General features: G+C 43.1%; 1 protein-coding gene across 2 annotated transcripts in view; it reads right to left on the bottom strand.

Annotated features, from left to right (window-relative positions):
- The window catches only part of UGCG (UDP-glucose ceramide glucosyltransferase), a 38741-nt gene extending 22493 nt beyond the window's left edge, over positions 1–16248 (bottom strand). Inside the window, exon 1 of one of the 2 annotated variants that reach the window (XM_025282226.3) lies at positions 15738–16248. In XM_025282226.3, coding sequence (XP_025138011.1) covers positions 15738–15835 — 98 coding nt within the window. In that variant the 5' untranslated portion in view covers positions 15836–16248. The remainder of the gene's footprint in view (positions 1–15737) is intronic. The other variant, XM_006047020.4, reaches the window with a different exon arrangement.
- Positions 16249–16620: the final 372 nt, after the last annotated feature.

Below are 16620 nucleotides of genomic sequence, written 5' to 3'. Positions count from 1 at the left end.
CCCTGCCAATGCAGGAGATGTAAGAGATGCCAGTTAGATCCCTGGGTCAGGAAGATCCCCTGGAGGAGGGCATGGCAACCCACTCCAGTATTCTTGCCTGGAAAACCCCATGTCAGGCTAGGTATGGTCCATAGCGTCGCAGAGTCAGGCACGGCTGAAGCAACTTAGCATGACTTAGCACACATGCAAAAGCATGTTTTTAGATATCCTGTTATGATAAAAAAGAAAACGTCTCAGGTCAGAAATGAAGAGAAACCTCTGAGTAAATGAGTGCTGGATACAATACTTACACCGGGACCACCTGCTGGTCTCTAGTTACCTAGAGATGACGACAAGCCCGAAACAGGAATGACTGAAATCTGTTCCAAGAATCTTGTAGAAATATGGAATCTTTGAAAGGCAAAGTAGAAAACTCCTGGCCCACAGAGGAAAGATGGGGATGCTGCCTAAATTGGATTCAGTCCAAAATAAAATGGAATAAAAACAAAAAGTCTTTCTGAAAAACACCTAACTATGCAGGTCTTGGGACCCAGAACCCAGAACACAAACTGCAGGTGTTGCTTGAACAAAACCCAAGAGATGGAATGAGAGACCATCATATGTGACCATGAATACATGAAAAGAACCACATAACATCTAGAAATGAAAATGGTGGTCACTGACACCAAAAACTCAATAGACAGGTCATGTAGAAGTTGCACATATACAGTTCAAAAAAAAACTGGAGAACTGGAATCAGATTTGAAATTATCCAGATTACCGCATAGAGAGAATAAGAGGCCAAGAAACTGAAATCAAGAAAGGGTTTGAGACATGGATGATAGAGTAAGAAGTCTAAAATCCCAGTAGCTGTTATCTATTAATTCTACTGTATGATCATTGAAAGTAAAAGTAAAGTTGCTCAGTCGTGCTGACTCTTTGCGACCCCATGCACTGTAGCCCACCATGCTCCTCGGTCCAAGGGATTTTCCAGGCAAGAGTACTGGAGTGGGTTGCCATTTCCTTCTCCAGAGGATCTTCCCAACCCAGGGATTGAACCTGGGTCTCCCGCATTATAGGTAGACACTTAACCGTCTGAGCCACCAGGAAAGTATGATCATTAAGTGCTATTAAACTAACAAAACCTCCATATAAGGTGATGGCAAATTACAGAGAAACCTAGCCCACTAACACTGCATTTGGGGAGGCTTTAGATTAAAAACAACAATAATTTAAACTGCTAAATAGTCTAGTGTTGACTCTATTTTTCCCTTTTTCCTCTTTGTCTTCATTAAGACATCTTACTAATGCTAATATATTTACATAATGCTAATATAGATATACCTCCTATCCTTTCATATCAAGAATGCTGCATTTTATCAAAGATAGACTGACCTGCCAAACCACCATGAAGCTTTCTCTAGGTTTATGGTGAAGTGAATTGCTGATAAGTACCATGTCTGAAATATCTACTTAAGATTATTATAAGTCCAACTATATTACAGGGCCTTTAAAAAATTCTAATTTGTGCCTCCTCCCAATATCTATGTATGTATCTAGCCCTCTCCCTCCCTTCTTCCCTCCTTACAATTTTCTTTCTACACCCCAAGGGATCATCTTGCCGTATGCCAGCTAGGATACCAGACTACTACTCTGGAGAGCACTGTTTTGACTTAGGTAATTCAACACACATGCAATCACATAGCTCTGCTGTGCGCACAGTGGTGCTCTGTGACTTCTAAGCATTCCCTTACTGAATAATCTCTTTTGACTCCAGGCATTATCCTATGCACTGGTGATATAACATGATGAGAAAAGAAGTGTTAGTCGCTGAGTTGTGTCCGACTCTTTGAGACCCCATAGACTGTAGCCCACCAGGCTCCTCTGTCCATGGAGTTCTCCAGGCAAGAACACTGGAGTGGGTAGCCATTCCCTTCTCCAGGGGATCTTCCTGACCCAGGGATCAAACCCAGGTATCCTGCACTGCAGGCAGATTCTTAACCCTCTGATCCACCAGGAAAGCCCAAGGCACACTCCATACTGTCAAGGAACTGGGATTTAATGGGGGCGGTGCCCACATACAGACGCCTCTTCTACTCACAGAAATGATGCTGATGGGTACCTTGGCCTTGGCCATGGCCGGTGTGTTGGAAGCCAATCTGTGCTTTTCAAATTACAAACAACAGCCCATTTACCTGGAGTCTCAAAAGTGGCCTGAATGGTGGAATCCCCCAAGGGGGCCAGTTTCACGAGTGGCTTTGACAGAGCCCTGCAAGGTTTCCTGGTTTCAAAGCAGTTTTTAAGGATCTCAGGTCAGGGTTTCTGCGTTACCTAGATGGCATGAATGTGAGCTTACAGCCCCCATACCCTGCACAAGATTTCCTGTGGGTGGCGGTTTCCACCCTTAGCCTGGTCAAGTGATTTGCTTCCTTCCAGGATCCTGGGATCCTTTTTCAGTTTCAGCTGTCATCCTGGGAATCCATTTCTACCTTCCCCTCATGCATTTGGCTTGCAACCTTGATGCTTTTGTAGGGGAGGCAGGGAGTACTTTTTTTTTTGCTACATAACACATAAAGTTACATGAAAGTACACAGCTCACTGAATTTTCTCAAAGTGAAACACCCATGGAAACAGTAGCCAGATCAAGAAACAGAGTCCTACCAGAACCCCAGAAACCTGTGCGTGTCCCCTTCTACTAACTACCCTCTCCTCAAGGTAACCACTATTCTGACTTCAAGTACCAGAGACTAATTTTGCTGGCTTCAAAATCTATCTAAATGGAGTCCTGTAGGATGCACTCTTTTGAATCTGGCACCTGAAGACACTATAGTAGGCTGTTAAGTCTCCAGGGTCCAACAAAACAATGATATATAGTGTGTTCTCAAAATTTTTCAATTTTATGTTTTAATTGAAGTATAGTTGATTTACAGTGTTGTACCAATCTCTGCTTTATAGCAAAGTGACTCAGTTATAGACAAATTGACATTCTATGCATTTTTTTAAGTTAAATAAATGAAGAGTGAAAAGTGGTTGGCTAAATACAGTTGGAAGAAAGTCTAGAGAGAAAAACATGCGAGCCATCCACAGTTTAGTATGCTCTCCTAGGTGGGGCATGCCATTAGCAGTTGGTTGCATATCAATATAATTAATATTTACATAACTGGTAATGCATGAAGAAGACCAAGAGTGGAAAGAGCCAGGAAGAAAGTGAAGCCACAGAAGGGTTTGTTAGGCTAGGCTGTTTTCTTTTTGAATGGGTTCAAGAAAGAATAACATTGAACGCTGCCGAGAGGACAAGGTAAGAACTGAAATGTCACTAGAATGTGTGAACACTGGTGACCTCAGAGTCCTCTGGGCAAGGGGCAGATCAATAAAAATGGCTGAGAAGCAAATGAATGAGAGGTGAGTGGTGATAACAGTGAATAAACACTAGTTTCTCCTGAAATCTGACAGTGAAAAAAGGCCAAAGTTAGTAACCAGGTGGAGGAGAGTTTTTCAGTTTAATTTTTACTTATTTTTAATTTTTAAAACTTGAGTATAAACGGTTAGCGGAAAGAGCTAGTCAAAAGGTAAACAGAGAGGAAATAAAAGCTAAGGAATGGCCTGAGAAGATCCACAGTGTGAAGCAGGAGTCAAGGTGATGTAGTAAGGATGAGGGGTAAGATGATGAAGATTTAGAAGAGGTGCTGCCAGTCACGGGTGTCAGAGCTAAAAATGGAAGCAAAGTATTGTCAGATGCCAGCACCAGCTCCGGGGTGAGATCTGAGCCCATGAATATGTAGTAGTTCAGTCCATTTGACTGCATGATTATATCCCTTTTCAGGATTCTGAAAATGGAGAAGCTATAAATTGAGATAGATTCAGGATAACTGGGCAGACTGATCCAAGGGAAGGCAAGGGCAAGATGAGGAAGTGAACTGTAGTGGAGAATTCAGTGAAGCCAAGTAGCACAAGGGTGAACAGCCTAGGGCAACTGTTCTCAGCCTTGACTGTAGAAGAAAATCACCTGGGGGTGTGTGTGTGTATATATGTAAGCTTGAGCTGAGGCCCAGGCAGCAGTATGTGTTTTTTGTTTTTTTAAATCTTCCCCAGTGACTCCAATGTACAAAGTTGAGACCCATGGGCCTAGGAAGTCTGATTACTGTAAGAACAGAAGATGGCAGAGATGGAAACTCAGAAAGATCAGCTATTACAGGACAGATGAAAAACAAGAAGGCTCCAAGGAGCCGTACAAGTTGGGGAAGGGTTGGAAAAGAGAGAAAGAATGGGGCTGTCTCCATAGTGATCTAAATGTTGCTAGTTATCAAAAACTTAAGATTCAGAGCAACTGGAGAAATTTCCATACAGACATTCTATCCCAATGGATTACTTCCAGGGTTACTTTTTAGGTTACCACCCGCAGTATATACAGCATATTGGTTTAAGTAGTGAGCGCATGTGTACTTAATCCTGTCTGACTCTTTGCGACCCTGTGGACTGTAGCCCACTAGGCTCCTCCCTCCATGGAATTTTCCAGGCAAGAATACTGGAGTGGTGGCCATTCCCTTCTCCAGGGGATCTTCCCCTGACCCACAGATCAAACCCGCATCTCCTGCATTGGCAGGCAGATTCTTTGCCACTGAGTCCACTAGGCAGGTCACAGTGAAGTTTAAGAGCCGTGGCTGGAGGGAGGCTGTCTAGATTTCTGTACCAGCTTCACAGCTAACTAACTGTGTATCCCTGGGCAAGGCATTTCTTTATCTCAAGTTGCTCTTGTTTTTTAAAGTGTGGATAAGAGTACTCACTTATTTCATAAAGCAGTTGTGAGAAATAGATGAGATTAAGCCACAAAGTAAACATTGAGTGATAGCTATTACTAGCAATTTTTCAAAAAGAACATTTTTCCACTAAATGTAACTCCTCTGAAATTTCATAGTTCTGATTAGAGATTTTGAGAGATCAAACACTGATGCAATGTATATAACCAAAAAGGAAGGACTGGAAATTCATATACTTAAAAGTTATTTCATATATGTTTAAGGAATAATCCATTATGTTGATTTTTCTTTTTAAAGATAAAGTCAACTCTTATGTACTAAGGAAAATTAAAAGGTAGGGGGCGGGGGCTTCCCTGGCACCTCAGTGGTAAAAAATCCACCTGCCAATGTAGGAGACATGGGTTTGATCCCTGATCTGGGAAGATCCCATATGCTACAGAGCAACTAAGTCCATGCATGCACCACAACTATTGAGCCTATGCTCTAGAGCCTGGAAGCCGCAACTACTGAGTCCAGGAGCCACAACTCCTGAAGCCCGAGCACTCTAGAGCCCATGCTCTGCAACAAGAGAGACCACCACCACAAGAAGCCCAGACACCGCAACTGGAGGGCAGCCCTGACTCGTGACAACTAGAGAAAACCCTGTGTAGGAATGAAGACCTGGCACAGCTAAAAATAAATTAATGATTTTTTTTAAAGTGTAAAAATATTTTTTTAAATGCAAAAAAAAAAAAAAAAAAAAAAAGACTAAAGGGGGAAAGTAAAGTTGCTCAGTCGTGTCTGACTCTTTGCGACCTCATGGACTGTAGCCTACCAGGCTCCTCAGTCCATGGAATTTTCCAAGCAAGAGTACTGGAGTGGGTTGCCATTTCCTTCTCCAGGGGATCTTCCCAACCCAGGGATCGAACCTGGGTCTCCCACACTGCAGGCAGACGCTTTACCATCTGAGCCACCAGGGAATCACTAAAAGGGGGAAAGGGAATCATTAAAAGTCTCAAATCATGGTTAAAACAGAATAAATCAAAACATGGGATAAAACATTTAGTGCAAAGTATTAATATATACCATATTTAAGTTAAAGTTATATTCAAGGTTAAAATTACACTCAAAATTTAGGAACGAATTTAAAGTTCTATGGGTATAATCCAAAAGTGTAGAAACAATGCAAGTGTGAGATTGAGAGACTTTACGTGACACAAATTATTATTGCCTAAAAATGACCTGTTACTGTTTTCTTAGCTGAGCTCCCCTTTAAGACTATTAAAAGGGTTCCCAGCTGGGCAGAGGTGCTGGCTTCTTGAAATTTCTCCACGCTCAGAGCCTGGCTCAGAATTTGGATTCTACAGTCACAAGAATCCCCCTTCCCTTGGCTCTGCTGGATGAAGAGACTGCCACCCTCAGAACTGAGAGGCAGAGGCATGATAATTTTTCCACAGTGCAGCAGGTACAAGGCACAAAGTGCCTGCTGCTGCTGCTGCTGCGTCGCGTCAGTCGTGTCCGACTCGGTGCGACCCCATAGACGGCAGCCCACCAGGCTCCCCCGTCCCTGGGATTCTCCAGGCAAGAACACTGGAGTGGGTTGCCATTTCCTTCTCCAATGCATGAAAGTGAAAAGTGAAAGTGAAGTCGCTCAGTCGTGTCTGACTCTAGCGACCCCATGGACTGCAGCCCACCAGGCTCCTCCGTCCATGGGATTTTCCAGGCAAGAGTACTGGAGTGGGGGTGCCATTGCCTTCTCCGATATAATCCAATCAATACCGCCTTCTATCATGGAGATATTTTGAGGCATTCCAAAGGAGTCTATTCTGTTTGGCTGGCCATTCAATCACTACACCTAACACAGTCCCCAAAACAAAGACGACAATGCAGCCTTCCTCCTGGGGAGAAAACGCCCCTCCCCACAGCTTCTAATACCTGGAAAGTTCTCATCAGTGTCAGCAGATCCTAGGCACCAGATCCAGAGTCTGGGATTTTAATACTAGTCTTAAGTTATCTTGAAACAGAGCGAGTTTCAAGAGAAACTCTCTCCTAACACCCCTCCTAACTCCCCTCCTAACACCTGTCCATTTAATTGTTAGAGATCTGATTTTATTACATTTTCAGGAACACATTAAGAAAGAGAAAGGGATAGACCATGTATATGCTAGTCAATGGTTTGAATGGCTTCGTTTTTGAAGAACAAAATAATCTTGAAACTAAGGGAGCCACTGGGGAAGACAGGAAAGTATGGTAAATTTTCAATATGTGTCATTTTCCCAAGGCATTATTTCTAAGTGACATTTTAAATTGAGAGCTGGAGTCACTCCTCCGTCAAAAAGAAAAAAAAAATTGAATTCATGTAATTAAGGCCTGTCACTGTCAAGGTCAGGGAGTGGGGTACTCACAGCAAGCTGCTGCAGGGCAGCAGCTGCAAGGCCAAGGAACAGAAGGGCAGATACCATCTGGGGTGCCTCTCAGAGTACCAGTTACTTCAGTCTAAAAGGTCAGGGGAGATGAATCACAGGCAGAGAGAGGCCCGCAGGGTCTTGCTTTCTCTTGTGAGCTAAAAGGACATCTCTGCAGAGAACACTTCAAAGAACTCCAACGGATTGTAAGGAGTATTCGGGAACATTCTTCTGGACTTTATGGATGGTTTGGCTTGATGAATCTTAATCACCTCTCTGCAACAAGACTTGTGAACTGATGGGATAGCCGTGCTTTTCTTTGCTGATTTTCATTCCCTAACATCTCAGTCTCTAAAATTGTTACTGTCCTTTCCATCATTTTAGCTTACTGTTTTATCCTTTGAATCTTTTAGTCCCCTTTCGGCCCCTCCTCAACAGTTTGTTTAATGGTTGGTATCATTTAAAAATAATTTATTTTATGGTTTTGTATTCAAATTGAGTTTTGAGCAGGAGAGGGGCCTGGAATGAAGGGAGACTTCTGGGAGAGAGGGTGGGCTGTGCTCATCCCCTATTATCAGCCTCTGGCTGCTGCTTCCTATGGATTTCCCAGGCAAGAATACTGGAGTGGGTTGCCATTTCCTCCTCCAGGGGATCTTCTCCACCCAGGGACAGAACCTGCGTCTCCTGTGCAGCAACCTTAAGACAGCGCTACACCAGAAGTGAGGCACAAGAATTTCCCTCAAAGCTTCTAAGGGGGGAGACAGATTCCTTGAGGGCAAAGTTCACCTTGCTTAACAGCCCCAGACTGTGCTGTTTTTATAGCTCTGCTGTGCAAATCAGTTGAAGCGATTTATCTGACACTGAGAATTTTCTCCTTTGCTCCATGCCATCAAGCTTGTTAATATTTCATGTAAAATTAAGTTGATTGCTTGATCAGCAGATCCCATACTTCATATAGTCCATCCCAGCAATTCCAAATGATAAAAGGCTTCTTTTGTTGCTGTTTTTAGCTATGAATGTGCTCTAGAAGGTTGTTACCATGTCTATGATCAGTAAGTGTCATGATTAATGTTACCTCCATATAGCATTTATCTTCAAAAATGGTACTGCAGCAAAATGGGCTTCATTAGCAAAGCACACCACATCACAAAACACACCTTCTGGTGCAACATTAATTCTGCAGACAGAAGATCCCCCAGAGAACACAGAACAACCCATCAGTGAGTTACCTTTATAGGAAAACACAAACTATTTCCATTGGACAACAGACTTGTACACTACAGAACACAAAAGATTCCCTCACCGGAAAAAACGAGGAGACCTTTGTTAATTTTGTTCCCTCTCCCTCCCGCCCAAAACAACCCACTAACCCAGTAACGTATTTTGCTAACAGAAACAAGTAGCTTTGCATTTCCCGAAGGGTAGATCCAAGTGTACAGATTATTGAAGGCATGACAGGTATTCCCTTTGGAAAACCCTGGGGGGATATTCAGATCTAACAAGTAATTTGTAGGTGAACATGTGATTGGGCTTCCCTGGTGACTCAGATGGTAAAGAATCAGCCTGTAATGCAAGAGACCTGGGTTTGATCCCTGGGTTGAGAGGATCTCCTGGAGAAGAGAATGGCAACCCACTCTGTTCTTCTTGCTTGGGGAATCCCATGGACAGAGGGGACTGATGCGCTACAGTCCATGGGGTCCCAAAGAGTTGGATACGACTGAGCAAAATCAGGATCATGTGACTGATATGGCACTGTTTCTATTTTAACCCACAATCAGAAATAGTGAGACAAAGATTCCATTTGGTCCAACTCATTTCATGAAAAGCCATGGCCACTGAATCCGTCCCTAGTTCTGTCCATCTACCTGAAATCACAATGGCCAAATAACACTAAGTTAATGAGTGATCAAAAATCCCACCATTACTACTGGGAAAAAAAAATCAAAGATTATTCATTTGACATGCAATGATCAGCTGCTGAGTAGCACTGAAGATACAATAGTAAATAAGACACCTCCCCACTCCCCAAAGTTTATAATCTTAAGTGGGGAAAGAGACAACAGAACACACAGTTTTTTAGACGGGTAAATTCAAGGTACTATGGAAGGACATAAGAGGGGGTGCCTAACCCAGTAAGGAGCTAAAGCTGAACGAGGAGGAGTTAGTAAAACAAAAAGGAAGGGAGGGAAGGAAGAAGGGAGAGAAACAGAAAAAAGGAAAGAAAGAGAATTATAAAAAATTACATTGCACATTCAGATGAATGCCAGTAATTCAATGTGGCTGGAGAAACAGGCACAGGAGATGGCTCACCTCCTCAAGAATTACGTCTTGTTAAGGAGTTTGAATTTTAACCTTAAGGCAGTGGGGAACCTTGGTAAGATTTTAAGCACATGATCCAAGATTGCTGCTCCAGAAAGATTAGGCTACAATAAGAAATACAAAGTAGATAAAGAGCAGCAGCTACTGCTGCTGCTAAGTTGCTTCGGTCGTGTCCGACTCTGTGCGACCCCACAGACAGCAGCCCACCAGGCTCCCCCGTCCCTGGGATTCTCCAGGCAAGAACACTGGAGTGGGTTGCCATTTCTTTCTCCAATGCGTGAAAGTGAAAAGTTAAAGGGAAGTCGCTCAGTCGTGTCCGACTCTTCGCGACCCCATGGACTGCAGCCTACCAGGCTCCTCCGTCCATGGGGTTTTCCAGGCAAGAGTACTGGAGTGGGGTGCCATTGCCTTCTCCGATAAACAGCAGAGCATTAGGTAAAAATACCAGCAAGTACAGATAGTTCAATAATCTAGGGTAGAGATAATATATACTGAACTAATGATGTAGGTAGGAAAAGGGAGGAATGATGAATTAAGAGAACCGCCACTAAATAGTAAATTTCCATTTTGCTTTTTTTTTAATGTCCATTTTGCTTTTTAAAGCTATCACAAAATCATCCAATTCCATATCTCCCCAAGGCTCAGGTTCAAGGGGCTGAACTACCTGATTCATGCACCCAAAAGTGGTTTGGGCAACAATGGCCCTGACTGAGCAAAATCTGTTCAAAGTCCAACTGCATCGTCAGGACTAAACCCAGAAAATAGGCTCCTCTCGATTTACACTCTACTAAGGCTCAGAACACCATATATTTAAGTCCAAATTAAAAAAAAAAAAAATCATATTATCTAACAATAATATCTGAAATGCTAAAATTTACATTAAAAACATAATTACTTTCTGACAGGCAGTTTAGCACAGTTATCCTGATACAGTGAGTACTTAAACTCTACTCAAAAACTGTGCAGCAGGTTTAAAAGTTGTTATACTAGAAAAATTAGGAAAGGCAGAATTAACTTGAGAAAAAAAAAATCTTCAAGAAAAGAACGTTTAGTAGAGGGCAGTTAATATTGGATGGATACAAGAAGTATTGCCACTGTACCATGGCACCTCCAGTCAATTAAACTAAACATTAGGGTACCACACATTAAGGGGAAAAAATGATTAAGTCCAAGGAGCAAGAAGGATGGGGAGATGAGAGGAGAAAAAAGCAAGGTATCTTGCTTAGAAACTCTTATCTAGCAGAATGGTTCCTAATAGCTAAAGAGGGAAGAAAAAACATTGGTTCCAGACTTTTGTATGAATTAGCCACTGTCCTCCAGCTATCAAACCACATGAGCTCTCAACAAAAGAGAAAAAATTCCATAAAAAATCACTTAACTAACTATGCCTACAGAGGATATAATCATTAGTTTCTTTTTTTTTTTTTAAAGGAAACAATCTTCAAAATAAGAATTTTGAATTCTTGAATTTCAGATGCTCTAATCTAAATGTTTTCTTTAACCTTATAAGGGGAATTCCCTGGTGGTCCAGCGCCTTTACTGTCATGGGCCTGGGGTTCAATCCCTAGGCAGGAAACTAAGATCCCACAAGTTATGTGTGTGTTGTGGGGGTGGACGGGGGGAGTGGGAGTGCGTGCAGAGACATTTTAGGCAAAATTCCACAAATGTCTGCCATCTAAAATATGTTGTGAAATGATGAGGCATCCGTCAAGTCAATATTAATTCTGGAAAGGAGCAAAGCAGTAGGTAAAGATACCAGTGAGCAGAGAACATTTCAAAATATTGAAAATAATGGTTCTCTAGTTATAAACCACTTCAATTTTTAAAACTGTAAGCTTATACAATTTATAAGATATTTATGAAATCAGAGCAAAAAATGTCATTGAACAATTGTTCACTGTATTAATTATATTCCGCTCCATTTTAAAAATACAGGCCAATACTTAGCTTTTTAATCTCATTTTAAGAAGCTACAATACAATAGAACATTGGATCCAAATTAACTAGATACCATTATACACTGTATTTAATTGTAAAAAAATAACCATGGGTTTTTTTTTTTTTTTTAATGTTCTATTGTTTTGTTTTTTAGCAATTTCACTGCAATGTTTGTATTACTTAAATATTTTTAAACATTAGTAGCTCACAGATTATGCTCCTTAATCTGACAACCAGATACGGAATCATATAAGGTTTGATAATAGGCTCTATTTCCACCAGTTTCAGGCACAAGGTTTTAGGAGGGGCATTGATTAAATCTGGCTATTTTAATTTATTTATACTTTACCATATTCAAAAAGGATTTGAGAGGATACAGATACATGTTCAGGAAATATATTCTTCAATAAAGTGCTTAGCATAAAATTTTAACCAAAATATCACTGCCAATATTCTTTAGCCTTGCTTGTCAAAATGTTAAGAATATCAAAATGTTGAGATTATCAAACCTGCAAATTTACTAAATACAGGAGAAAGAGGAGAGGACAAACCCTTAGTGCTCTGCTTGAAAACAACTCAAACTGGGAAGCATCTTCACTTCAGTAAGAAAGGAATCAAATCAAACAGTAAATAATTTTGAAGGTGGGATGAGATGAAAGGAACTTAATTTTTTAAAAGGCAGCATATTATTTATACATGAATTAAGCTGTTGATTATTTACTTCATGTTCTTTTACCTATTTCAGAAAAATATTCTGAAGATTCCGACCAATCTGTTATAAACTAATTGCATTTTCTTTGTTCTATTTTCATTTGACTTTTCTGGATCCTGCTACTGTCAATATAAAAGGTAACTTTGAGGAGCATTAAAAAAGAAATACAAAGACTCTACTGTATCATAATTAAAGTTTGTGCTATTCTCAAAAACTGAAAGAGTTTTAAACAAAAAGGTATTTAAATTTTTTTTTCAGTCTATTATTAAAAACAAAATAACTTAAAATAATTCTGGAGTTGTCACAGTCTAAGAGTATAAATACTCTCAGATGGTTACTTGAAGTATTAAGCTACTTTGCTGCTGCTGCTGCTGCTAAGTCACATCAGTCGTGTCCGACTCTGTGCGACCCCAGAGACGGCAGCCCACCAGGCTCCCCCGTCCCTGGGATTCTCCAGGCAAGAACACTGGAGTGGGTTGCCATTTCCTTCTCCGATGCATGAAAGTGAAAAGTGAAAGTGAAGTCGCGCAGTTGTGTCCGACTCTTCGCGACCCCATGGACTGCAGCCTACCAGGTTCCTCCATCCATGGGATTTTCCAGGCAAGAGTACTGGAGTGGGGTGCCAAGTGTGACTTTTAGGTAGTGCAGTGGTAAAGAATCTGCCTGTCAATGCAGGAGACGCAAGAGACACGGGTTCGATCCCTGGGTCAGGAAGTTCCCTTCGAGTAGGAACTGGCAACCCACTCCAGTATTCTCATCTGGAAAATTCCATGGACAGAGGAGCCTGGTGGGCTACGGTCCACAACTGTCACAAACAGTCGGACAGGACTGAGCATGCACAAATACACACACACATCACAGAGGTAAGGTGTTCCATCATACTCCTATGTTGAAAGAAGGCAACTTTCTTCAAATTGGGCTGTGAATTTAACAATTCCAATTTAAATACAAGATTACTTAGAGTCTGGAGGGAAAAAGGTTCTAAAGTTCAAGTAAAAATGTACAAAAAGTCATAAAAATTTACAAAAGAATAAGGAGGGGCCAGCCTCTAAGTTACACTGTAATTAAGGTAATAATACTTCACTAAAACAGTGGATACTGGTACACTTTATAAGGGGTAAAGTGTTAAAAAATAAAGAAAACTCAAAATACTAAAAGAGATATTATATAATAGTTAGGGGAAATGGAAAAGATAAAAAATTTTACCAGTTGGGGCAGGGGTGGGGGCGCGGAGGGCAAGACAAGACGACCTAAAACACACAGGCACACACACTTTTCTACATGTGAAATATATGTACAAAGTTGAAAGACAAAAAACAAGTTGGGCAAAAACTGTAGCATATCACAGAACAATCTTCCTATGAAAAAGATTAGCACAGCAATAGATTGCACAAGCAAAAGATTTATTAATATGAAATTTACAACTAGCTGTAACTGGCATTAAATAGATGAAAAACATTTGATGAAACCAGTAATTAAAGGAATGAAGACAAAAATCAAAGAACAGTAAAAACCCTAATACTTAGTAAGGGGAAATGGTGACCATCATACAATGTTACCAGCACTATGAATAGATACAACATTTCTATAGGGTAATATGTATCCAAGTTTAAAATGTGCACCCCTTCTGGTCCAATAATTCCTCTTTCAAAATGTAAACTAAGGAGCTGCTGTGGCTGCAGCTAAGTCGCCTCAGTCGTGTCCGACTCTGTGCAACCCCATAGATGGCAGCCCACCAGGCTCCCCCGTCCCTGGGATTCTCCAGGCAAGAACACTGGAGTGGGTTGCTGATCATCTCTTAAAGATGGTAGCCATTCATCACAGTGTTCTTTGTAATCGTGACAAACTGAAAATAGCCTAAATGCCGACCAATAATAGTAATGAACACAGATTAGTGCCTCATAAATAAAAATGTCATGCATCTATTAAAAGCGATGGAGAGATCATACATTTACTGACGAAAAAATTACTCATGACATTTTACATGGAAGCTCCATGAGAGCAGGGGCCTTGGATATATTGTTCTTCAATCTTATTTCCAGCACCTAGAACAGTGCCTTGTACAAAAGAGCTTCCTAGAAAGTATTTATTAAATAGATGAATTTTAAAGCTGGTTACAGAACAACCATGGTGTGGTCCCTTCCTCGTTCCTTCCGGACCTCCCTCTCTTCCTTTCCCTCCCCCTACAGAAATATAACTGGAAGGATAGTACAAAAGGTTGACAGGCAATGGAGTTTTGGTGTCTCTGTTTAACTTTGTTCTTTCTTCTCTGTAGTCTAATTCTCTATACAGTAAGCCTGTTTTATTTCTATGATCAGATAAAGTAACAAAACTGCTTTTTAAGAACTCATATATTTAAAATGAAGTCTAGAATGTTCACTGCCTACAGCTCACAAACTCCAAAACCTAAAATCAACAGTCTCCAAGAAGCATTTTTCATTCATCTTCAAAGAAATACCAGCATGCCTTTACAATGTATCAGTAGCATCTTTCTCCACTACCAGGAAATGCCACACTACACTAATAAAATGCAGCATTTCTAAAAGGAAGAAGTACACTTTTTTTGCAGTGAAAAGGGAAAGAAAAACTGTAAGCAATTAATTTCTTAAAGTCCTCCCCTCTCTACCAACATATACTCTATTCTAAATGGTGGTAAAGATCACTATGCACAATCTTTTTTTTTTTTTTTCCTTCCAGCTAAAAGTCTAGTGAATCCAAGAGTAATGGGCTGTGTCAATTCTTTCATTTCCTTACAAAGACTTTTTCCATTTTAAAGACATTCAAACAATTGAAATATCAAAAGTAGCTACACACCCTATGTCATACTCATCCCATTACCCGATTTTATTTTATTTCATAGTCTTTATCACTATCTGAAATAACCTTATTCGGATTTTAATTATGTCTCTCCCTTCTGGAATGTAAGCTCTATGAGGACAGGAATTCCGTCGTGCTTACTACTGTGTCTTCAGTGAATGGTATCTATGAAAAGGTATGTGCCTGGGGGCGGGGGACCCAATCTAAACAAGACAAAATATAAGGAATTGGGGGGGGGGGGGAGCCACACTGAAATGTACAAGCTGACATGACTTAAGGTTACAACACCAGTTCAGAGGTTTGGTGGACGTTTTTCAAGATGGACAGGTGCTTCACATCTATCTAAGGGCAGAAAGCTCATCCAGGAAGAAGAAAATCCACAGGGAGGTCTCCAGGTGGCAGCGTGCAGCTCCCAGAAGAGTGGAAACGATCATCATAATAGAAATGTGGCCCAGGTCGAGAGAGGGGAAAAAAACCCACAATACACCATACATCTTGGCCCAGATGAAAAACCACACGAATCCATAGCACATTAGCACATCAAACCAAGCAAGCAACCTTCCGCCCTACACATAAAAAGAGTACAGTCTCTTTCCCCTGGCTGTGAAGTCGCCTGCCGCCCAGCCACCCCCTCACCGGTGACTTCTCTCTTCCAATGAGCCCCCCGGCCCAGCTGAGCCAAGGCTACAGAGACTGGGAGGAAGAGTCTGAAAATTGGCTGTCTCCACCCCTATCCAAGCCCAATCTCCTCCAAAGCGAAATTCCTCCTACCCTCGCCTGTCCCCGAGGCCTGGACCCCTCCACGGGCTCCTCCAGCTGCCCCTCACTCACGTGTAGATGATGGCCATGAAATGCATCAGCCACAGCACCAAGAAGAGGACGAACCCGAAGACGGCCATTCCCTCCAGGGCCAGGTCCAGCAGCGCCATCCCCCGGCCCGGCCCGCTCCGGCCGCCGCAGCGGACAGCGCTCCCGCAGGAGGAGGACTGGGTGGGCGCCCGGCGCGGGGGCGCAGAAGAGGAGAGAAAGGTGGGGAGAGGAAGGGGCGGAGGGGGTGGGGGCGGAAGGGGCGGGCAGGGCCTGCGCGCCCCCGCCCGCGCGCGCTCCCTCGCGCGCTGGCCCGGGCGCGCTCGCGGATGTAGGCGCTGCAGTGGCCGGACTCAGTGGTCAGGTCGGCCGTGGCCCCGCGCTCCCGCTCGCCTCTCCACCCCCTCGCGGCCGCCTGCTGGACCCCGCGCGCCTGCGCCGCCGCCTCCGTCGCCGCCCCGCCGCCTTCCCGCAGCCTCGGCGCCGGGCTCCGGGCAGCGCAGCTCCGCGCCCTGCTCTGCCGCCGCAGCTCCGCGCACTAATCGAAACCACCGCCTGGCGCCCCGACTCCCCGGCGCACCCCGCCCCGCCCCGGCCCTCCGAAACCGCGGTCCCGCCCTCCGAGGGGCGGTGCGCGCCGCTCCTCTCCGCCCACCCTGCCGCCCTCGCGCTGGTGGCGTCACTGTCGTGAGCGCGCCCCTGGGAGGGTTAATCTGGGTGTTCCTCTCGAGGCTCCGGCCGCCGCCCACCTCTCGGTGACCGGCGAATGCGACCCGGGCAGCCAGCTCTGCACCCCTGGGCCCGCCTCTGTCGGCGGAGCGCGATCCTGTGTCCAGCTCGGAGGACACTTTCCCTTTGTCCGGCTCTGGTGTGCCAGGGCGTCATAGGAAAAGACCCGCGGTTCCAG

Source organism: Bubalus bubalis, chromosome 3 (assembly GCF_019923935.1).
Source record: "Bubalus bubalis isolate 160015118507 breed Murrah chromosome 3, NDDB_SH_1, whole genome shotgun sequence".
Classification (NCBI taxonomy): Eukaryota; Metazoa; Chordata; class Mammalia; order Artiodactyla; family Bovidae; genus Bubalus; species Bubalus bubalis.
This window is presented reverse-complemented; position numbering and strand designations above follow the sequence as displayed.